This window comes from Centruroides vittatus, unplaced genomic scaffold (genome assembly GCF_030686945.1).
Source record: "Centruroides vittatus isolate TY-2023 unplaced genomic scaffold, ASM3068694v2 scaffold_3038, whole genome shotgun sequence".
Classification (NCBI taxonomy): Eukaryota; Metazoa; Arthropoda; class Arachnida; order Scorpiones; family Buthidae; genus Centruroides; species Centruroides vittatus.
The window spans coordinates 20,260-46,178 of record NW_027122698.1 but is presented as its reverse complement, the minus strand read 5'-3'; the positions used below and the strand labels follow the sequence as shown (position 1 = coordinate 46,178).

The window sequence follows — 25,919 nt, the reverse complement described above, 5'->3', positions numbered from 1 at the left end:
GAGTCAAATCTCTCAAAAACAATATCCGTTACAACAACAAACCTTAGTACAATGATAGAACTTCTGTGGTTCCAGCCAAAGCCCTATACAAATAATGTAACTTATCACCCTCTACACCAGGCATGTCAAACACGCAACCTGCCAATACATAGGTTGCAGCCCGCCGAGACTTTAAAAAATTTTTAAAATATCGAGCTTTGACGCTTGAAGTTGGAAAGTTTGAACTTTTTGGTTGACGGAGGCATTGCGTGTGGTTGCGTGATCGCTCAGAATGCTGCGCGCTGGTGCGAGGCATCAAATGAAATGCAACGGCCAAAGCTGAACGGAGATAAAAACACAAGACATTAGAAACGTGATAGAACGCGGAGCGATCTAATCTGACACACAACATGTTTGTGTGGCCGTCAGCCATACTGATATTTGTATAGCCTATTTGTACATATTTTATTATATTATGTTAGGCTTATGAATCTTTCTTTGTTCTTTGTTCTAACTGTTCTAGAAATTGTTGATGAAAACTTACAAATGGAATTAATTGAAATCCAATGTGATGATTTGCTAAAGCAAAAATGTATGAAAGTTGGAATTCCAGATTTTAATACATATTTATCTGTAGATCGGTTTCCTAAAATGTTATCGTTTATTGCAGGTATACTGGCTATGTTCGGACTTATTTATGCGAGCAACTATTTTCTTTAATGAAAAACAACAAAAATTCACAAAGGTCATGATTAACCAATCAACATTTATCATCAATTTTAAAAATTTCATCAGCTGAATATATTCAACCAAATTTCAATGACTTGCTTTGTGAAAAACATTGTCAAATATCTTCTAAAAAGTAATATTAAACTGTGATTTTGTTTATTTCTTATTATAACTTTTATTTTTGTTTTTTATAAAAAATATAAAATATTTATAGTTTAAGTTTATTAAATAACATGAAATATAAAATGTCTATGTATGTATAACATACAATACATTGAATCTAATAAATACAAATTATACAAATACAAATACCATAATACGTAATATAATCATTCTAAAAATCGTAATTTTTAGAATGATTATAATTGTAATTTAATTTTTTGAACAGTAAAAACATGCAGCCCTGACTTAATACAAAATAGATCATGTGGCCCATAATATCATGTGAGTTTGACATGCCTGATCTACAACAATAGTAAAAACCCTGATACAATGATATGACTATTGGCAAGAGCCATGACTGACTGATGCATGAGTTACATGGCAAAGAACTAAAAGTGCCTACTTGCTAATAGTGTTATCAACAAATCTTCCCTGTGTTTCCAGAATAGTTTTTCCACATCTAGCTAATTGGCGATACTGCGATCATCATCACTACCTCAGCCAATCTGATTACAACAAACTGCAAGTGCCAAACAATCATGAAGTGTTTTCTTTTCCCGCCAAACAAGAGCTCCAACTGGTGGTGGAATTTGCAACCTGTTACAATCAAGAACTTCTGGAAAAAAGTGAAACTTGTCTTCATTCAAGAGAATAATATACCTGTGTTATCCAACAATGAGAATGATGACCTGATATCAAACAGTGAGGTTGGTAACATGCTTTTGGTGTCACAAAGTGGCAATCTCCAGGAACTACTCCAAAAATATTTTAGTATTACAGGCAACAGCATTAGACATTGTGGCAGAAGAATACGTTTCTGTTGGGTCTGATGAAAAGCTATATTTATTTACAGACTGCACAAATGAGACAATTCTGGCAGAGTTAGGGCGAGATGTCCAAGATGAGGAAGAATCAGTTCCATATAAACGCCCCGGTATCTTAAAGTTATTTCTCAAATAGAAACAATTCAACACATGGCAATCACAATTCCTGGAATTGGAAACAAACAACTAGCTGTTCTTGACACAGTTCATTCAACGTTTGTAAACCATAGCTTACAAAAAATAAGCCAAAGCAAAATAACGAATTTTTTAAGACAACACAAAGTTCAAAACAATGTAACACAATTTCCTGGTTAATAAATAATTCAGAACCAATCAGAAAGCATTACAGTGGAACCTTGCTTAATGAGCACCTCGCACGAGTATGTCGCATAATGAGCAAAACAAATTGTAAAAATTTGCTTCACTTAACAAGCGATAGTTCGCATAACAAGTGACAAGGAGAGGGGAAGTCCCGAATTGTGCGCATGCGGCATGCTCCATCAGTTTGTTTAGCACTCCTTCTGCTAACATCTTAGTGTCGCTTGTGATCACATATTTTTCCAAACGTGTTCACACATATTACTTATAAACATCAACAACCATAGCCAGTTTATATAATAAACACGCCAAACGATATGCCAAATTCTTGGGTCATTAAAAATTTAATGACCGATTCCAAATTAAATTTTAGAAATGTCTGAATTAAAAATTAACTATTTATAATTATTAAATTTAATACAAGATGGAAACATAACTGACTACCTCTAGTCGAATCAAATAATTTCTAATATTTAATTATAGCCTTTACATAACCCAAGAATTTGGCATATCGTTTGGAGTGTTTATCAAACATATTAGCTGTGAGTTGTTTGTTTCAGCAAATCGAATTCTCATTCCAGGATGGTTCGTTCCGCGCTAGAAGAAAAGATGATGATGATTCACGCTCTAACAGTGTATATTGTAAAATTTTTTTTTTTGAATAAACGTTATACATAAAATATTTGAGCATTTTTTCAGCGTGGAACACATTATTGCATTTTACATTAATTTCTATGGGAAAAATTGTTTCGCTTAACAAGTGTTTCGCATTACGAGTAAGACTCTGGAACGAATTATGCTCGTTAAGCGAAATTCCACTGTATATAAATTGTAATGAATAACATTTAAACTAATTTTCACTTTATTAATGATCTTGATTCTTAAATTTCAAGACACATTGCAAAAATAATCCCAGTATAACAATAGTATTTTCCTGGTTTCCAAAATATCGTTACATTGAAGTTTGACTGTATAAAGTATATGACAATAATAAAATTGTGATTTTTCCATAAATAATAATTGATCTGGAAGATGAATTATAGTTGAACCTGTCTATCTCAAGAGAACAATAAAAAATATTTGAGATAGACAGGTTTCAATCCTACAAGTAAACAGAAATAGGTTTAATTGGAAGTACTTGCTATTGTATTAGTACAGCAACAAGTAAGTACTGTACATACCTGGTATTGTATAACACAACATTTTTGACATACCTCAACAGAAATAGTTTGTTAATGGTTTCTGATTTTCTTCAACCAATAAAACGCAAGCCAAACTCATAACCAATTAGAGAAAAACAGTATTAATTGCAAATATGTATGATATTGTAAGAAATGTTTCTCAACTACAATTTGTGCTATCAAAATACAGCCTCCAAGCTTTAGATTTGTAATTGACATTTTGGTCTGTAATTTGAGATATAGAGACTTTGAGAGAAACACGGAAAATACATTGAATTTAAGCTTAAAATGCAGGGGAAAAAACCAATTTCAAGATAAACATGTTCAACTGTACATAGATTATTACAGAAATATATATATATATATATGAATTTTGGATATAACCATAATTCTGAATATATAAGAGCATGCTCTTACATGTGGAAATTGCTTGTTTTCTTGCTTTTGAAACATATCATGCTTTGCTTATAAGAGCATGCTCTTGTGTGCCAGAGAAATTTACATTGACAGAGCAATTCAGTGTAAGAACATTGCATTGCTCTGTCAATGTAAACTGAATGTAAATGTACTGGTACAGCATCTATTTAGAGACATCTGTGGTATTCATATGTGAAATTATATGTGCTAGTGATGGAACGATTAATCAGAATAGAAATCAGAAAAATCAAACATTTTTCGGGTATTGGAATTGAGCAAATCTAGTCATGATTTCCGATTCTTCTACATTTAACAAAAAAATTAATTTTGTTTTAGTCAAAGATTAAACATTTTTTAAATTACAATATTAACAATTAAGTATTAGTTTATTGGAAGCTTTTATGTCAACAAAGCAGAGATCATGCAATGCCCCATATACAAGTTGACATCTGTCGTGGAAGAATTTTTTTGTGTGTAGTCGAAGCAATGAGAGATCGCATTTGGTCAACATTAACTATCCCCATTTTAAAGGAGATAGAGTGGCATTAGTTTTCTATCTGGCCAATATTGGGTCGGCTTGAAGGCAACTTCAAATTGAAACCAACAGTTGACAAAAATATCTAAATACCAGCAAAACAGTTTAAAATATTAACAAAAGATCAAAAAAAAAAAAAAAAATTATATAAAATTATTTTTAATATTTACTATGTTTACTTATAATAATAAAATGCTTGAACAACAACAACACCTTAAATACTTTTTCAGCAACAGTTTAATTTCTTTAAATGAACGTTACAACCCCTTTTTCATAGGTCTACATCAGGTTTAACAAGAAGAGTCAAACTATTTAAAAAGACAGTTCAAATCTTCTTCAGTTCAATACAGAAGTGTTTTTGTCATGATTCATAGATGATACTAGAAATCATAAATGCAATTCATGTGATTCTAAGTAAAAACAAACAATTATTTTTAATAAATAAAAATATAAATATGACTTTTTTACACAGGTAAACACCTTGCTTTTAGTCCTTCTTTTTCGCCATTTGACCATCAGCAATCCTTAAAATTCACAAAGTTACAGTGACAACCTTCCTTTTTAGGCTAATGCCTCCACAAAAAAATGTAAAAATATAAAAACAGGTAAAGCGTCCTCTGGTGTTCTTTGCCACTATCACAATATTACATTTAAGTAAAAAAATAAAAGGAACGTGGCCGGCATTATTTATATTTAATAAATAAAAATATATGACTTTTTTATACAGGTAAGTAATTATTTATTTTGACATCATCACAATGATGGGCTGAAATTTTTAATCATACTTTTAATTAATTTAATTTAAAATATATGCTTCCATCTCAAATTAGTAGTGGCTTGCCCTTGTACATCATACTTTTCCTGTTAGGAATAGGGTAGTGCCGGTTATCTATCTAACTCCTTTCAGGGGAAAATTTTGAATTGAAACAATGTGACTTCTGGTACAAACCAGAAGTTTGTATATAGTTAATCGAGGCTTCCTGTTTCTAAGCTTTTCGTATCTGGTCTTGACTTTCATCTATCTAACTCCATTCTTGAGATTAAGGAAAGAGACGGATGGATGGCAGTGGGAATTTGTAAGTCTACAATTTTTTTCAAATTGAAGCACAATAATTATTCATACTAAATTTTCTGCTGTTTTGGAGTTTTAAAAATTGATTTTTCAAGATGAATCAGTCTAGACATTTGATTCTTTTTTCCATGAAAAAAAGTTTACACGATTGCACATTTAAGAAAACCTGGTTTGAGTGAATGAATTCAAAACTTGGTTAACTTGTAATGATGATATTTGTTTGGCTTATTGCATCATTTACCAAACCTCATTTACTGTTAAATATGATGAAATTAAAGCATTTATGTAGCATGCCGATTGTAAAAAAAGAAGTGTATCTTCTCATTTATCTTCCCCTTCTCCCCAGTCATTGCATTGACCATAAAGCAGTTTCTAAAGATGGCAACTCTAGTTCATATGATGGATAATTCTTTGAGTAAACAAAAATTAATTAGTTGTAATTTCTTTGGGGGGGGGTGTTGCAATATTAACTTTGTCCAAAACAAGATTACAAATTTGTTTTATAATACACAATAAAAGCATGCATATCCACATATAAATGGAGAATTTTCAGTTTCTTTTGAAAGATTGATTCTGGATTTCAAAATCATTTTCCATTCTTAAGTTTGATGTTTATTAATTAATGAATGTAGCATGCTCGTAATGTAAATTGTTAATTTTCCTAAACAAAAATAAACTTTAGAAAGTATGCAAAAAAATCAGAATCTGGAATCATCAAAATTGGGAAAAATTTTAGTACTGTCCCATCACTAATATGTACAGAAATACAGTACGCAATGATTGTTGTTAAGATATTTTGTAATTGTCTGCAGATAATTTAGTTTAAAATACTAAAAATATGTTTGAAAGTATTCCTTTTTCTTTCATTAGTTTTATTCATTTTGCATTCTTATGCTAATTTATAACAATCTAAATAAATATAACAATAATTTATTAAAACCAATAAAGAGGAAAACAAAGTATTTTTCTTACCCATATCTTTGGAACTGATAATCAAATGTTAATTCTTCCCCGACTTGTATCAGTCGTCGAGTGAAAAATCCAATTCGAAGTTCTCCATTTACAGTCCACTATAAAATATTCAGTATTAATTTCACGATAAATTAGATATTATTATATAAAATTTATGTAATATTCATTTTTCTTAATTTCATAATAAATAAAAACATGTTAAATACCAGTTTATTTTTCAAAATTCATTATGTTTTGAAACCAAAGTATGAATTGCATAAATCTATAAATTATCAAACCAAACAGAAAATCTCTCACTTTAGTATTTAATCTTTTAACTGATTACAATCTGATGTATAAATCGATAATGAAACAATCAATACTGCCTATTTTTATTATTTTTATCACAGGTTGAGACTGGCTCACTCTGGAATAGCTGGGTGGCAAGAGATGGAAATTGTATTTTAGTTTTCATCTCTTAATATTCACATTAATAAAGTAATTGAATTGTTATAACAAACAACAGCTAACAAGATATATAAATATAAAAAATATCAGATGCTATATAAAGAAATAAGAAACATTAATACCATATTCACAACCAAGCATGAAGAGTTAGAAGTTAACCAATTACCATTTACATTTAGCATGTGAATATTTATTGGTTAACCTCTAATTATAACACTTCATCCTTGTTCACAAATGTGAACATAAATGATAGATCTTGAAATTCAATTTCTGATAGTTTCATATTTTGAACTAATTAATTGATGTAAAAATACATTAGAATCTATTTATTGTAATCAATGGACTTGCCTACACTGATAGTGTTAAGGCTACAATTAGTAGAAATTCTAGTTTCATTGATTCTTTGAAAGAGTACAGTCCCGACCAAAATGATTGACTATCAGTCGATCGATTGCGCAGCTGTGGAAATTGATCACTTGTTACACCAGGACGTTCTATCTCTTAGCAAAGGCGTTTCAGGTGGACTGATCCGATTTGAGCCGTAATAGGGGTGAGGAAATCGAGCCGGAGGGACTTAAGCGTGCAGTCAAGCGCTCTGCAGGTTGACAAGACTAATCGCTCATCGCTTGCCTAAAACTGCGTGTGTAGCATCGGCCTTTTTTCTTTTAAAATTGTAAATTTGCCGCCACTGATCATCAGAAATATGATTTTATCCGTTATCTTTATACTTTTCTTTCTGTATAATGTTTTATTTACGTTTATTTTCCTGTAATTTGAGACGATACAGCTTTAAAATAAACAGATCAGGTCTCACTTGCCAATAGATTATCTCAACTTTCACCGATTGTCGTCGGTTCCTTTGTAATCGGAGAGTAATAGGACCCTGTGTCAATTTTCACTGTTAAGTGTTAATTGTTTTTGCGGTAATCTGAGTAGAGGGGAGAAGTTACTTAATAAACCGCCAAGTGTTTTATTACTGTTTAAACAACTGCTCCCCAGTTGTTATTTTTAGTAATTGGAGAGGGGTAGATCGTGTTTCAAGGTCAGTGAAAGTTTATTACTTTCGCAACAGGGTGTCATCTGAGCTGCCACCCACTCCCCACTTAAATGACAACAACGTGCTAAGTGTTTTATTATTATATAAACAAAAACTCCTCTCCCTGTCAGAAGTGGGTCAAATGTCAAGGTTACTATTTAATAGTATTGAACAGAATGTTGTCCTTGATATTTAACTATCATTTTGTCAGAACTCTTTATTTTGAATACTTTTCTTATAATTTTCTTATAATATATTTGTCATTATATATATATAATAGACAAAGAAGAGATAAAAACAATTTTATAACCGAAACGGAAATAAATTATAAGAAAAGTATTCAAAATAAAGAGTTCTGACAAAATGATAGTTAAATATCAAGGACAACATTCTGTTCAATACTATTAAATAGTAACCTTGACATTTGACCCACTTCTGACAGGGAGAGGAGTTTTTGTTTATATAATAATAAAACACTTAGCACGTTGTTGTCATTTAAGTGGGGAGTGGGTGGCAGCTCAGATGACACCCTGTTGCGAAAGTAATAAACTTTCACTGACCTTGAAACACGATCTACCCCTCTCCAATTACTAAAAATAACAACTGGGGAGCAGTTGTTTAAACAGTAATAAAACACTTGGCGGTTTATTAAGTAACTTCTCCCCTCTACTCAGATTACCGCAAAAACAATTAACACTTAACAGTGAAAATTGACACAGGGTCCTATTACTCTCCGATTACAAAGGAACCGACGACAATCGGTGAAAGTTGAGATAATCTATTGGCAAGTGAGACCTGATCTGTTTATTTTAAAGCTGTATCGTCTCAAATTACAGGAAAATAAACGTAAATAAAACATTATACAGAAAGAAAAGTATAAAGATAACGGATAAAATCATATTTCTGATGATCAGTGGCGGCAAATTTACAATTTTAAAAGAAAAAAGGCCGATGCTACACACGCAGTTTTAGGCAAGCGATGAGCGATTAGTCTTGTCAACCTGCAGAGTGCTTGACTGCACGCTTAAGTCCCTCCGGCTCGATTTCCTCACCCCTATTACGGCTCAAATCGGATCAGTCCACCTGAAACGCCTTTGCTAAGAGATAGAACGTCCTGGTGTAACAAGTGATCAATTTCCACAGCTGCGCAATCGATCGACTGATAGTCAATCATTTTGGTCGGGACTGTACCTTGAAGATTTACTAATTATAATTACTATTATTAATTAATATGTATTGATAATTCTTACAGCATTGTTTTTGCCTGCTGGCTTTTCAATACTATCTTTAACAATATCTACCATATAAGTGAAGTAGGAATTTCAACAATTTAAATTGTTATACTGCAAACAAATGATGATTAAAAGACTAAAGTATGAAGTTAGTTAATGGTTATATAACAACCATGCATTATCAGTCACACATCAAGGCTAAAAAGAGAGTAAAAATATATGTATATACAGTGGTGATATTTGAAATATTTAACAAAGGGTTCGCTAGAAGAAAATTTTTCCCTAACAATCACCGACAAACGAAATGGAAGTTTTGGCTAGAAATAAATACAATACCTTTTCTTGCAATATATCTAATAATCAGTGGCATATTTGGAATGTAAGGGGCCCTGGGCAAAGACCAGATAACACTAGTGTGAGGACCGAATTGAGCCGGTCCGAGTTAATTTTTCATTATTTCAATCCCCCTCGGGAGATAACGATCGAGATCCGCGATAACCATCAAGCTTCGAAAGATGTACAGTCTTCCGCTGTCAAAACCGCTTCCCTCCTTCTCCGGATCCCACCTGAGTCATGGAACTCAAGTCACCACCCTCCATCGCGATTGGTGATTGTTACGGAAGGGACCGCGGGTACATAAAGGGGGAAGATATCTAAGAAAGAGGTTGGAAGAAGGGGAACGACCCGCTGACCCGAGTCCTATACGAAGGCCATTCCAGACGCCGGAGCCTCCGCCTCGAAGCCGATCCTGCCGCTTACCGCCAGGGAAGACGCTAGAAGAGCCTTCAGCCGACCCGAAGAACCTTCTCGAACATAAGCGATAACCGAGAGGTATGAATCCCCTAACAATTGTGAGCTCTCTCTCTCCCGCGATTAGGGACGGAATGCGTCGCTTCGATGTACTCGATTCTCTGTTCTAATAAATCTTATCTGTGTTGTCCTGCTACTATGGATATTGCCGTTTTTCTTATCGACGACCCCACACTTCCTCCACTCGACCTGACAATTAAATTACCGATCCCGATAAATTTTGCCATCCTTCACAGTGGGGTGGGTCTTGCCGACCTGTGCGCCGCAAAAAGGGGGTACGACTTCGTCTTTCCCCCCAGCGTTCCCACACTAGTATATTAGTGCTGTCAACCCTTTTGGGGGGGCAGAGAAATTTTTTACCCCGAATGGCGCTGCTGATAATAGACAGATGTCATCATCTCTCGAAATACAATATCCTTTTTATTTCACTGTCCATAGCCCGACACGTGTTCCACAGCCATCTTGTATTATCTCGCGCGCGTGAGATTGTGGGATCTCTCTTATGACTGGATCTAGTTTCAAGAACTCTCTTGATTCAACCACGATTAAACCTCATTTCGCTTGAGACTGAAACGGTCGAGAGAGATTGCACCAAGGCACAGTCCCCAACCTTGCTCACAATCTAGATTGAAATGCTTGGTGCAAACGGGGTATAAGGCTCTAGTTTAGTAGTGTTACAGAGTATAATACGTATATTTTAATATATTTTTTAAAAGAAACAAAACCACTGAGAAATGTTACGTGTGTTTAACAAGGTTCGGGAAACTGAAAATTTTACCAACGGGGCAAACCCATTCGGGAAACTGAAAATTTTACCAATGGGTTCGGCCAAACCTGTGCGAACCCGCTGAATATCACCACTGTGTATATATAAAGATAATGATAACTGTAACCAAACTCTGATTATAATCAGCTGAGCTTTATAATTACAGTAGAGCGTCGATAAGTGGAACGTCGGTAAGTGGAACGATTTTCAGTCGGACTGTGTCGTGCTGAATCGAATGTTTTTGATACTAAATTTATTTCTAAAGTATAATTTTCATGTTTTTTATATTTTTTAATATATTTATTTTGTTTGTACAAAATGCAGAAATAATTTTTAACGATACGATAGCCTCGATGATTATTATAAAAATTTTCGTTAGGCTTAAAATCGACGAAAATTCAACACGAAGCGACACGCAACAGAGAAAAATTTGAACATCGGACAGGTTAATGTATTTTTTTGTACAAAGTCGGAAACTGGAACAAATCATTAACTGGAAGGACCCCAGTCCCCAATTGGTTCCACTTATCGACGCTCTACTGTATATTATATGTCATATGTTTTAGAACTTGCCAATTTTGATAACATTAAATGATAGATAACAATATTCATGATTAAGTGAGTGAGTTCTACTTATCTAAATGGAAATTTGTCTAACAAAATATAAATTATTTTGAAAGATGTACTTTTGAGATTTCTTTGATTTTTATGTTTCTATCCTTATAACACCCTTTTTCATGCAAAATAATCCAAAGCTGAAACTTATAACATTATAACAACATAAATACAGGGTTAGTCATAAGTCTCCATACAAATGATGAAAGCAGTGACTAATGTTTATTTTATTTGTACAAGTGGTATCATATGATGCAACAGAATAACATCAACCCATTCTTCCTTCGTTAGTGGCATTTCTTTTCAATTGGTTCACCTTCCTGAAAACGAAAAAGAAATTAGTCATTGCTTTCATCATTTGTATGGAGACTTATGACTCACCCCATATTATAAGTGTTGTTTTCAACATTATGTTACTGTGAAGTGTTCTAACAAAGAAAACCGGAAAATCAAAGACATCCCAAGAGCACAGATGTAACTTCAGTAAAGTGTTTCTAGTATTAATAGTTTTGAGTAAAGTGGTATTTAAAATATAAATTTATTGTTCTGAAGCTTTTTTCAACAAGAACATAACAATTTTTGAGCAATAGACAAGTGTAACTAAATTTGTTTACTATGCAAAATTAATCCTTTAAATCTTTTCATATTATTCTGAATTAATTCAATTTATAAAATTAATTTTGTAAATATAAAGAAAAAAAAACTTTTGACTTTTTTGTAGAAATCCAGGAGTTAAATGAAAGTTAAAAAATGTAGCACATATGGCTAACAATAATAACAACAAAAAACATTCTAGCTAAATTTTGAATAAACTGTTTTATGTTTAAAACTAAGTTAAAGAAGGTCTGTGGACCCGACATGTAGTTTCCATAAACAATGTTTTTTAAAATAAATAAAACAAAATTTGAGCAGAGCTTGGCTTTACTTGTAATCATTTCATCATCATTCAACAGCTTACATCGATGTACGGTAACTAAAATATGGAATTTAGTTGAAACATCATAAGTTTTCAATATGCCCAAAGAATATCAACTATCATACTGTAAACAAGTGATAAAATTTTGAAATTTTCTGTTGCACTGTCTTAATTAATTGTTAAAACACTGGTGCTAATCACTGACAGGTGCCTGACACTGAACATTGCCAAGTGTGTAGCGACTCCCATCATCTGCCAAATCCATATAGTTTGTACGTAAATTTTTAAATTGCAATATCTCTAAAACTATTCACTTAAAAAAAGACAGTTCTTCATTTTTTGATTCTCTTTTCAATGACCCATACATCATGTTTCTATGACTATTTGCTTAGGAGGAACAGAGCATTACACTCAACCTGCCAAGCGTGCCCTTAGATGATCATTACAGAAATATTTGTTAACATACTGATGAACAGTACAGAAAGATTAAAAAAAAAAAATCCTGCCACTAAAAAATTAAGACTTGCTAATAATATTTTCCCAAAACTAAAGTTGCTTTAATCGAATAAGCAATTGGTAACTATTTAATTACTCATACCATGTCAATCACACGATTCCAGTTAAATACTCAGTACAGTAAGCTATTAATATCAGTATTTTAAGAATTTTCTACATTTTTTTGCATTATGAATTACTTTTTTAATAAGTTAATTTCTGTTAAAGAAAATTTAACCTATAATCCAAATGTGATAATCATTAGCCACAACACATGCAAATGTTAGTATCTCTATCATTTACAAAATACTAATATATTAATTGGAGAAACTTTTTTCTTGATTTTGTAAGATGTCATGTGGTCATTATCATTAAATTATTTTAACTATGAATTCAATAGATACAAAGAGTATCAAATGTGAGATCTTGATTTGAGCTCCTATCACAAGATAACTATAACCCTGCTGATAAAGGGTATAAAATATCAACATCCTCATGGTTTAAATAAACGTACAGTGCATTCCTGTGAAAATATGAATTACCCACTTGACACGGATAATTCATTAGATTAAAACCAGATTAGCTAACATTGAGGAACCCTGATTCTACAAAAAACAAAAATAGCAAACAGAGAAAAATATCTTTTTTCCAAACTCTCAAGGGGAATACAAGTTCTTGCTAGCCTCCAACTAAAAGGGACTTGTACAGCTGGACTCTGACTAAACAGGAATACTTAGCGGACAATTCTGGCTACTCCTCTACAGAAGAATAAAGACCGCATTAGAAATGCTGGGACCTGCACTTCTGTTCTGCAAACAACAACATTGATAAACCAATGTCAAGAGAAACCAATCAACAGTAAATTAGAAATCATGAGATGACTGAAAAGAATCAATAATAAGCATTCGTAATTCTCTCTCTCTTCAAATCAGTTGAAATTATATTGTACAAAAATCATGTTGTATAACATATGCATGTATGGGAGAGTCATCCCTTAGACCAGTGGTATTCAATCTATGGGTTGCAACCCCATTTGGGGTTGCGGAAAATTACCTTGGAGTCGCGCTGTTAAAATGTTTGAATACCATTGCCTTAGACAATCAATAAAATTTTTGTTGTTTTTCTAAACTGTGTCAGGACCCACAAGATACTACACTTTTCACAGAGCAATGCCATAATTTGAAGAGAGGTTTGCCATTTGGCCTGCATAAAAAGCCAAAAGGAGTGGGTGAAGCCTCACAAAAATTTAAAATCAACTTATTTAACTTAATATAATAAAATAATCATTTCAAATTCAGTTAATATATTTAACCAGTTAGAGTTTCTCACTAATTTTGTGTTCTTCTTTCTCACTAAATTGGTTAACAATGTTTAGATAATTTATAAAATTTGCATTAATGTTGAACTCCATATGAGCCCGAGTCGACAAATTAATGAATTTTGTTATATCTATTTTAAAGCTATTCATAAAATGTTTCACTTCCTCTTAAATTTAACTAAAAACCCTTTAAAATATTTCAAAAAACCACAAAGCCTACAACATTCTCACAGATGTTGCTGTAAATATAATTATTTTAGATTTTTCTTTTCCAAAAACCAAATTCTTCTTAGATATAAGGCTTTTTGTAAGTAAACTGCAAGCATATTAACTTCAAATTCAATTAATTTAAAATAATATAAGAATTCATTTTAAAAATAAAAAGAAACTAGCAGGGTCGGATCATCGCATAGACAAATGAGAGAAATGTCTAGGGCCCGGTTTTTTGAAGGGCCCCTTGAAACTGTCTATTTTGAAAAGATTTGTAAATAAGATAGTTTACTTTTCTGTTGAACAACTGTATATAGTACACAAATAAACAAAAATATATTGCTTTTTATATAGTTATTGTAAATTATAAAATCTAAAGAAAATGTGTTCTTACGTTTCTTTTTGTGGGAGAGGGAGGGGGCCTGGTAAAAAAAAATGTCTAGAGCCCCAAAGTGGGTTTGGAAAGTAGTAGTGATTTATTTAGAATATTTTTATTAGTCTGTAAGCAATAATTGGTTACTAAATGTGCTATCCTGAGAATGGAATGGAGAAGCTGCCCTTCTTGAGTTCAAAATGGCAAATTTAATTAAAAAATGAAAAGAAATAACACCATTAAAAAAAAGGAAATCTTTTGTAATTTGTAGTGTAGATTAAGCTTCAGTACTCTACTTATTTTAGAAGAGGAAAAAATGTAACATATGAAAAATAAAGTTTATGAATGCTTAAACCTTGAATTGTAAGATCTTGAAAAATATGAACAATATCTTTCAATTCTTTCAAAAAAATTACTAAGAATGAACAGTTTTATTTATAAAGTCTATAGTAATTCATTAAATAAATGTATTGAAATCGAGTGAATGTAGGCCAGTGTTAAATTTATTAAACAATTACTTTTAAGAGTTGCTACTAATACTGCAAACAAGTGCTACAAATAATGTAAGGAGAACAAGCAATCAATTTACCCTTTTTGTAAATGTTTAAAATTGCAATAAACAAATTAAAATAAGTATTGAATTGTAATCCATAATACAAAATTAAATAATTATAATAAAGACACGCAAACTAAAAATTCAATATAACTTCCTTCTAATTTTTTCTGCACATGAATTCAAGTAAAGAAATTGAACATGTAAATTTCTTGAGTTGCTTATTTGACTGCCTGAAATGAAAGACCTAAAAAAGATGAACAAAAAAAAAAAATCACTGAAATTTTTTTTATAATAGAAATTTGATAAAGGGTAAACTTTTCACAGTGCAACATTTTAAATGTATAAGCATTATATAAATTAAAATTAAGAGCATGGAACTCAAGAAAGTGCTATCAGAGCTGAAAGAAAATGGAAGATAAAAGCTTAAAACAACTGAAGCAAAACGTAAGCAGATAATTAATCCCACTGTTGGTAAGATGGCATTAGTCTTTTGAGCCAAGATACAGAAAGTTCAAATGTCTCACACCTGTACAGATTATAATAGAAAAAAATGTTTATATTTTAATTAGGTAAAGAATTTCTGCACCCAAGTACACTGAACAGTAGGAAAATCAAACAAGGTTACTCTCCAATGACTGAACAATGAAATCTACAGTCCAAAAACAAACTGGTTGTTGTCGTGGACAATAAGTCTTATTTTACACTGGATGGCTCTGAATGTGCAGGAAATAAAAAGTTTTTACTGTGAAAAAAAGGAAAGGACATTATTATGCCAGAAGTGAAGATCAAATGTCGTGCAGTTTCTGACAAAAATTTTCTTGTGGGCAACTGTAAGCCCTTATGGGTGATCTCCAGTCTTCTTCACACCACTTAAAGTTTGGATTAACAGAGGAGTATAGTAGAAGTATATAGTATTATGAGTCCTATTCTTAAAGCACTATTCAAATGGAGATTACATGTTTTGGCCAGATATAGCAATGTTTCACTATGCTTAAGACATAACTGCTGCCTTTGACCAATATGGAATACAGTACATTCCTTGTGAAAACATCGTGCTTAATGTATCTCAACTGTTACCAATTGAATGATTTTAGTACTGGTTGAAGAAGAAGTTATAAGATGGAGGGTGGGAGGCCAATTCCACTGCAGAATTTTGCAAAAAAATTGAGAACAAACTCCATCAATGTTTGACTAAGGACTTTCAGAGCCTTTTGAAACATTTGAAAACAAAAGATCAAAAAGCAGCAAAGCATGGAGTAGGTTCAATTTTGTTAAACTGAGACTGCTCAAGTATGTTTTATCTCAATTATTTTGCATGCATTGTTCATTTTGTAACCTCACAACTTAGAATAAATTCATTTTCACATTCTGAATTTTTAGATTACACACACTTAATAGAATTGTCATAATTATCAAAAGTGATAAATTATTTTACAGTCATTTCACTCATACAGATGGTTTTAAATCAATCAAATAAAAAAAAATCTCAGAAAAAACAAATATTTGAGAAATAATTTAATATGTAACAGAAACTGATTCTATAATGGGGTAAAAAGTCAATAGATGACAGAAATATTTCAATACTGACAAACAGGATAATGTAGAAATTTCCAGCAAAACTCTTTTGTAAATATTTTGTTTATACGACAATACAGATTATTATTATTAAAGATACATTTATTCCAAATATATTGTAAATTTTTGAGAAAGTTCAACAAGTTTTCACGTGATTAAAAACCTTTTTGTTAGGATAAAACATTATCCAATAAAAATGATCTTCTCCCAAGCCAAATGTTTAACACTATATTAAAAATATTTTACATTTTTATGATCTAGTCTTACAAGTGATTTATTTTACATCAATGGTGTTATTCTCATCAACTGTGTGCTAATGTTGAAATTAAAAAAACATCTCCACTTTTAAACTGATGGAATAGGGCAATACGCATGGGAAATCTGCCAAGGGGGTGCCCCCGGGAGGGCTTTCTATGCAAAACTGGTCCCTATTTAGATGTTATATAAGTGAAAAAAAAGCCTAAAAAACCCCACTTGGTCAGATCATTGACCAGATGTAAACCCACAACCTAATCACAAATTGTTCAGTGGTACCTCAGTCACTGATTTTTTCCACTTTTGAGTATGTGTTGATTTAATAATTATAAGTCTCAAGTAACTTATAGTACATACTGTCAATAACAGATGAACAACAATTTACATCTATCTAATCTAGTTAAAAACTTGTATTAAAATTTTATTAAAACACTATATACACATATAGCTTGTATTAAAAATAATATATATGCAGTATAGTTTATTATAAACAGTGATGTTGGAAATCATGTTCCACAAGATTCCAATTTTCAGCAGGATATTTTAAAGTACTCTGTAAGCAAATTTATAACAAAACTGTTGTGCTGACAAAATAAAAATATTGCCATCTCGACAAAAATATTTTTGCATTAATTTTTTAAACAAATCTATATTGCAGTAAATACTTAACATGCGAGAATCAAAAAGTTGGATATTAGTTAATTAAAAGCTGACAACTTGTGAGCCACATGAATCTTCTAGACCCTTACTGTGGCCCCCCCATATACTCATAAACTTCATACTACTTAAACATATTTAATATTTTGTAAGTTTGTTGACTTATTTAGTGTTACATACAAACATATTGTAAATGTAACTTGAAAGTTAACCTTGAACAGACAACTGAAAGGTAAATGCACATTCATAACATTGAAGAACTTAAGCAAATATTTACCTAACTAGTCATATAAAGTATCAGTACAATAGAGTAGCAGTAATATTTAATATAAAACAGTGACAACTATGGTATTTTATCTATATACAACGTAAAATATTCCAATAGTGGATGCAACTCTCATTTATTTCTGACAGATGATATATGGCTCCTATTGTGACAATGTTTGTCCATCTCTGTTAGAGTAGCTGCAAGACAGCAGATAGGAATAAGACAAATTTTCTCACATTTGACATAAAAATAAGGAATAATTTGGACTTTACAAATATCAGATATATCATCTACTTAAAGAACAGAGAGATCTTTGTAGAATTATATAAATTTTTAAGTGAAAAACAAACTGTAACCCTATCAAAATGAGAACTAAATGACTACAATAGAACAAAAACTTAAAACAACCTCACTAAAAATAATAAAACTTCCTACAGAAAACTATGGCAATTCAAATGATAATTGTATCTATTGTATACATAAGGACAGCACTGAAATGTCATGTATTTTTTTTTATGACAAATAAATACACGAAGAGTGATTATCAATGTTTTTGTTACATATCCAATTTGAATCCATTTGTTGTATGCAATGAATTAAAAAAAAATGTATATTTGAACTGTTAATGGCTTGATTGCAATGATATTTGAAAGTATGTGATTTTTGTTTACATATATACAAGATGTTTCTAAAAAATTACAAATTCCAGTTTTTATTCAAACAGACTGCTTGAAAATCTTTACAGTTACGCAAATATTTTAATGGAATCAAATTTCTTCGTAATTATCTTCGCACTACGTATTGTACATTTTACGTTCCATAACTGAAAGCAGAATTTTTAGAAACATCCATACTTTTCGAGAATTTGTTTTCGTGAATTATTGGAGTCTGTGAAGAATGTAAGTAATTTGTAACTCACAAAGATTAAGAATAACTGTTGGAATGTACAGTGAAGTTTTACGTCGTGTAATAGTATGTAATGTTTTTGCCGAATATGTTATGGCAACCAGTATTGGGATTCAACTTACTTGACATCTTTATTTGATTTCGAGACGATAACAGATACATCTTATATTTCTTCTCAAATTACTTAATTTTAAACGTTATGGTCAACTGGTCTTTGGTCACGAAAAATTTTCATCGTCACCATCACGTCATCTTCGATTCTTTGGTGGTATAAGGTCCGTTTCTGATCTCTGTGGGAATAAGGAAATATTCTTTCCTTATCGATTCGTACGACTAATCCAAAAGTGTCTTGATTTTAAATATGGTAGCCGTACTTTTTAAATTAACAATATTCAATTTTTAAATTAACTTAATTTTTATATGTGACCAAAATTAATTTTGCTTCTTTTTTAATTACTGTAGATTTACATTTTATATATAAATAATAATGTGGGCGACATATTAATATTTATAGAAAATATTTTTAAATTTTTAATATTTTACTTTGTAAACATTTTACATATAAAAGTGTCAGGCCAAAATAAAGTTCGTTATGGATTCAATTATTAAATATATATAAAATTTAATCTATAAAATAAATATTCTGATAATAATGCTGTCCTTTTGATACAATTTATTGCCATATTTTATAGTTTTCTGCTTTTTTCCCCCCTCAAATATTTCTATTTTCTAAATACTAAAAAATTCATTTAATCAAAGAATATCTGCAATCCTGAAAATTTTTCTATTGTTTTGTTTATAAATTCAGAATTTATTTATTATTTATTATTATATTCACTCATAATTTTGTTGAATAAACAAACACGTAATTCAGACAACTTTACGACATAATACACAATAATTTTATAATTTGAAGATCTTCTTTAAATTTTTTAATTTTTTTTTGTATTAGGAGTACAGATATTCCTCATAAATAAAGAATTATAGTATATCAACTGAATATTATAACAACAAACCTTAAAAGTTTTATTGTATCATAACAATAATCATAAAATAATACTTTTACCTGAATTTATAAAATATAATAAAAAATTTTTCTTCAAATTATAAAAATAACCAAGTTGTTTTTTAAAAAAGAGAGCAGAGGATCCTCTTTTTATTCTAGTTCATATACATGTGTATAATTACTCTCTCTCTCAAACAGTTATATATCCTTACATTACTTATTTATAGGTTTGTGTGTTTTATTCTAGATTATTTCTGTTGATTATTAAGAACAAACACATTTATTTTTGTGTATTAAAAGATACAGTAATGTAAATTATTGATAAAGTCGAGGAGGAGCAACAAAAAAATTGGTACAATTATTAATTATCAGATTTCAACAAAAAAAAAAAAAAACTATTTTAACTACTAAAATATTTAATTGTTTATCTAATGGAATAAAATAAAATAAACTAACTTAATTCAAATTCAAACGAAAACAGTTTTAATTTGATAAACACTTAACTATTCATGAAAACTATTCAAATTTTTGAAATACAGGTGTACATCACCGAATTTCTGGCACCTCTTTTAATCAGGACGAAATTATGAGAGGAAACTTGAAATTTCCACCACTACTAAACTAGTTTACTGAATGGTCACAGATAACATTTCGCTTAGGGTGCACTTATTTTACATTATTTACACTGCACTTGTTAGTAGTGATACACAATTTTGTGATATTCTTAGTTTATTTTGCTTAAATTTAACTCTAGCTATGGCTTCTGAGATGGGAGTATCAATGCTGGTGTCAAATGTGATTCGTATTTATTATTTATTTAAGTTTCTAGCAGTATGTGATATACTTTAGACACATGGAAAATGTATCATTAATGGGTTAGGGGTGTATTGATGGATTATTGTTATACATGACCATGTTTTGTCTATAAAAAGGTTTAATCTAGCAACACTTTGAAACCAAGGGTGCCAGAAATTTAATTGTATACCTGTATTCTCATGAAAATTTTATTAGTTTAATATCTTTTTATCTATTGTAAGCATACAATTAAAATGCACTATAATAAGATGCATCATGGATATCTTCAATAAAATAAGTTTATGAGTAAAAGAAACTCAGTCAAATATATTGTGTACAAAATTCACAAAAGAAATGTAAAAAACAAAATTTTACCGATAAAAAATATGAAAAATTTTTATTATAAAATGCTTACAAATAAAATATATTACTAAATCTATTATTAAGTTTAATTTTTTGTAATTTTTTTTTAATAATTTAATTCATTATATCCATTAAATAAAAATTCAAAATAAAATGTAGTGAAAATCTCTTAGATCACTGATATCCATATTCGCAACCAAGGATCAAGAGTTAGAGTTAGAAGTTAACTAATAGACATTCACATAGTAAAAGTAAAGTGAATGGTAACTGGTTGACTTATAACTAACTCTTGATTTGGTTGTGATTACAGCCAGAAGGAAAAGTTCTTTAATAAAGCACTTTAATAATAATTCAATTAAACAATGTTTTAATGTGAAGAAAATAATAAAAATATATTTTTTTTTTACATATTTTGGTTATCAATTCACGTCTTTTTAAAAGTAACATATAAATTTGAATATTTGTAATGATAATTTTCTTATTCTTTCTATTCTTTCATTGAAAATATAAATAATGTAACTTTATTTTTAACATATTCTAATTTATATTTCTGTATTAATGACAAAATATTAAATTACCCCTGTAGAAATATTTTTATAGAAATCTTAAAAGCTTATCAGAATAAATTAAAATGGTAGATTATCTATCACTCAAATTATTTATAAAAAAACATGATTAGACAATGAATTTCTAGCCAATGCTGAACTTTCACATTACATGAAGATTGAAGATTTCTTACAGTAGCAACATTATAAAACAAATTTAACCATATTTAAAAGTACTTTAACCTTTCACTATTCAGGCTTTGTCAATTAAAATATCAAACAGAACATCTATGGAAGCTTACATGATAAAAGGTAAAAATACACTACATCTTGTTAAATCCTTTATTTCAATTTTTTATGTTGCTACTGAAAAAATATGCAACAGGAAAGAAGTATTGATTTATTAAAATGCATCCAAAAATCAAATAATATAATATAATTTAATGGCAATTAAAAATGCACATCATCAACTCTACTTAAAGCAATTATAAATTTTTACAAGAATGAGCTAATTAAAAAACAATTTTCAAACATCTTTTGTTATTTATGTATAATCAGCAGCTATATAAGACAGAAAACTCCAAGAAATGTTGGGAATTAAATGAATTTTTAATCATTTGTGAAAAACTAGAGCCTACATTATTTCTTAAAATAATAGAATGAAGTATATAGGTTCATATGTTAATGTTAACTCAATAATTGTAATGAGATTTTAAGTAGAATACTCTAGAAAATCTAATAAATGAATATAAATATAAATTTCTAGGAAGTTTTAAAACAACAGCTGTTATATCATTCTTAAAATTCATCAATTCAGTAAAAATGAACGACTGAAATAAATTAGTAAGCACAGAATTTCAATTGTAACATACTGAAAGTCTAAAGGTTAAAGTGAAATATAAAATGTAAAGCTAAAATAGTTCTGTTTCTATTAATTTTGAATTTAAAACTATAGAATGTGATATTTCGATAGTATACAATAAATTTTTTAACAGTTTCTTGTATTCAGCATATATATCGAAAAATTAAAATAAATACTTAGGTTTAAAAATGAAAAATAAATTAAATTAGTAGCCGATTTGCGATTTTGAATGAAAACAGATAAATAATTTTAAAAATTCAGCAAACACGTTGCTTAACTTTTACAGTATATTTTTAATAATAATAAATAAAATTTTGTGTAGTGTCATCTGTTATAACATGATACTGAAAACAAGTTCTGAATTAGATATGCTTAATAGGAATTAAAGATTAAAAATAAGATATTAAATTTCTTTACAACTCTAAAATAGTTAACATATTTAATAAATATTACTGAAGTAAGAAAGAAACGTAATTAATAGAAAGTTATAAATTTGTGAAATTATTATTAAATTTTGAATAAAATTAAACTTTTACTTTAGCAGTTACTAAAAAAATTTTTCATCTTCTTTTACTAATTCAAAATTTAGAAAAATTCAAACTGCTGAAATGTTCAAAGTACATCTGTCATAACTTTTTGAATATTTGTAATCTATTAACTCTCTGGCAATGGATCAGAATATATTTGGAGATTCCAATTAATGTTATTTTTCAACAGAGAAAGTGCAAAGAAAAAAAATTAATTTACATACATGATTTCTTTTTGATTTTCTTAGATATATCTGTTTTAAACTTAACTGTATCCTAACATGAAATAATTTAAGAATAAAGAAATTTCTTCAATACTGTTTTACTGACTTATTAATTACTAAGAAAACATTCATCTCTTCTTTACTAAAACTAGAAGAAATGAAAGTGTTCTTAACTGTTGTAATACTAAGTAAAATCTAAGCATATAAATTCATTTTTAGTTTGCTTTTAGTTAGACTTTTTTGTATAGCTGATGTGTATATGCATCAGCTAAAACTATGCATGAATACAAAGTGCTTGTCTGAGTATATGCATACATGATGTAAAAAGATGATAAAGCAGAATAGAGAAAATCATTTCCAAAATAAAATGTTACCAGTTATGACAATGACAGCAATGTTTAATGTTTATGATATTAAATTGTAATTAAAATCTTGCTTAAACAAAATTCCTAATTTTTATGGAGTTACACAATAAATTATCTTAATATTGATTATAAATAATTTCTGTAAAAAGTTAAATTTAAAAGACATTCGTTTGAATTTTTACAGATATTATTAAATTGCACAACATTATCTACAACATATACATAAATCTTATGCAAATCCTGACCAAGGGACATTAAGCAAATTACATAAAATACAGTAGAGCATCGATTATCCGACTCAATTGGGGACTGGGGTTGCCGAATGACTGAAAAGTTGGATAACCGAAAAGTATGAAAAAATACATTATTAGTATAGTGTATTAGGCCTGGTTTAAATACTAGCCTCCCTTTCATGAACAGCCAGTGCTGCCAGCTAAAACATGCAAAAATTTAACAAAAATAATATTAAAGTAGCCAAGACATAACCAAATATTGTAGCGCCACATCACTAGCGGACATTTGAATTTGCCGACTAGAACGCAGTCAGTTAATCGGGGGTCGGATAATCGATGCTCTACAGTATAGCGAAGATGTACCAGTTTTGGCCACTGTACCAGTTCTGGCCAGAAAACAAATTTAACTTAAAAATATAATCACCACATATTAAATCTGTCCAATGAAACAAACTTTTATTGTTAACTGTTCACACAGTTAACAATAAAAGTTTGTTTCATTTGTGATTATATTTTTAAGTTAAATTTGTTTTCTGGCCAGAACTGGTACTACACTGGCCAAAACTGGTACATCTACCCTAATTAAAATTCATAAACATAACTGAAAATTACTAAAGTGAAATTTCTAACAGATATTTTAATTCTAGAATGTTTTCGTTTCATTTGAAATTTTAAAAAATGTATTAAACCTAACATACAATGTACAGTACATCAATCATTATGCTATAAAATTCAGTTATAAAAATCTGATGTATTAAGACAGATGACTTCTCCCTCAAACAGAAAACTCAGTACGTTATCTCTATTTTTATTCTTTCTGTTTAATCTACTTTTGCATTTTTCTTTTTGTTCAATAAATTAAGCAAACATCATTTGTACTTTAAAATTTTTGTCCAAAGATCATTTTTCAAAGTAGATCGATCTTCGAGCAGGAACTCTTGAAAGCAATATTTTAATCTTTTTTTTAAATCTGTTATAATGTCAACTATATAACTACCAATATCTAAATTAAAACAATTAATCAAGTCGGTGCACCACTGTTAAAATTATAAATTAATACCAGAAATAATGATGTCTGTCTAGTGAATCTTTTTATCTTCCATATAAATTCTCTTCTCTGATTAACAAATATTATATTTATCGGGTAATCAGTAATTACTTACAACTGAAAACTAAAGTGTGTTATGTTTTTCATTTAAATCAGGGATCCTAACCTTTCTTTGATTGTTGATTCCTTCAAGGATTCCACAACCCCCTCGTTTTTTTGCTAATATAGTTAATAATAAAGTCATGGCATAACTTTGGTCTGACTTAATACTAGATATTGGTATATAAATATGCTGTGTAGGATAACTCCTTTGATCCCATAGTTAATTAATAAATAAATAAATCTGTTAAGCCAATATTGGTCTACACATTATTTTCATAGAAAAGATCTATTTAGTGTGCAAATTTACAACATCCTAAACTTTCATACATGTAATCCATTGGACTGATAATTTTTAACAATCATTTTCAATTAACTCCCTACTAATTATTAACTCTCAAAAATGCCTTATCAACTCTGAGTGTCAATATTGACCACTTTGGGGAATCCTGATTTAAACTAATTTTAGGTAAAGGATTTTTACATAAATCTAGAATGAACTTATTCATGTGGCATCAGAAGAAAAGGTGATAATATTTAATAAATACTTTATATAAATTTTATGAAATCTTTTACATAAAATGTTTATTAAATACTAGTAAATTTTCGGTCTTTGTTTTAAAAACAATCATTATCCTTAAATATAAGATTTTATTTTAAGTTAAGTAAAATAAAATCTTAAATTTTCAATATATATATAACATTAAACATGCAATTACTGTGTAATGTAAGAGTATAAAATACTTATCACTGACATTTGTCAATAAAATTACACTAAAAGAATATTAAAATTAAACCCAAAATGCTATAAAGATATTATTATTACTGTTGTTATGTTATAAACAATATATTTCAAACAATCTAAACTGAATTTTTTCTTACTGTGAATTAAACCAGTGTTTTTCAACTGTCAGTCCACAAAAAAATTTCACCAGTCCTCAGAAACGTATTCGATCATACCGACACTGGTGCAATTAATTATGGGTGACATTTAAATAGTAATCTAGAATTACTATACATACTTTGTTACATACAGTAACTCTAACAAGCATAATAAATAAGCATAATTAATAGTTGCATATAATTACTGGTTTACTTAAAATTATCCATAATTTTATTGATCTGCGAAAAGAAAAAAGTGAAAAACATTGCATTTAAACGACTAAAAAACTATTAAAACTAATTCAATATATTTGACGAAAAGCTGTCAAATAACTTTCTTAGCTCG

General features: G+C 29.7%; 1 protein-coding gene across 2 annotated transcripts in view; it reads right to left on the bottom strand.

Annotated features, from left to right (window-relative positions):
- Positions 1–25,919, bottom strand: part of Set2 (SET domain containing 2) — a gene marked incomplete at its 5' end in the record, with an annotated part of 65,206 nt that overhangs the window by 21,086 nt on the left and 18,201 nt on the right. For both annotated transcript variants that reach the window (XM_067285803.1, XM_067285804.1), the window contains 1 exon segment: positions 6,190–6,287. In XM_067285803.1, coding sequence (XP_067141904.1) covers positions 6,190–6,287 — 98 coding nt within the window.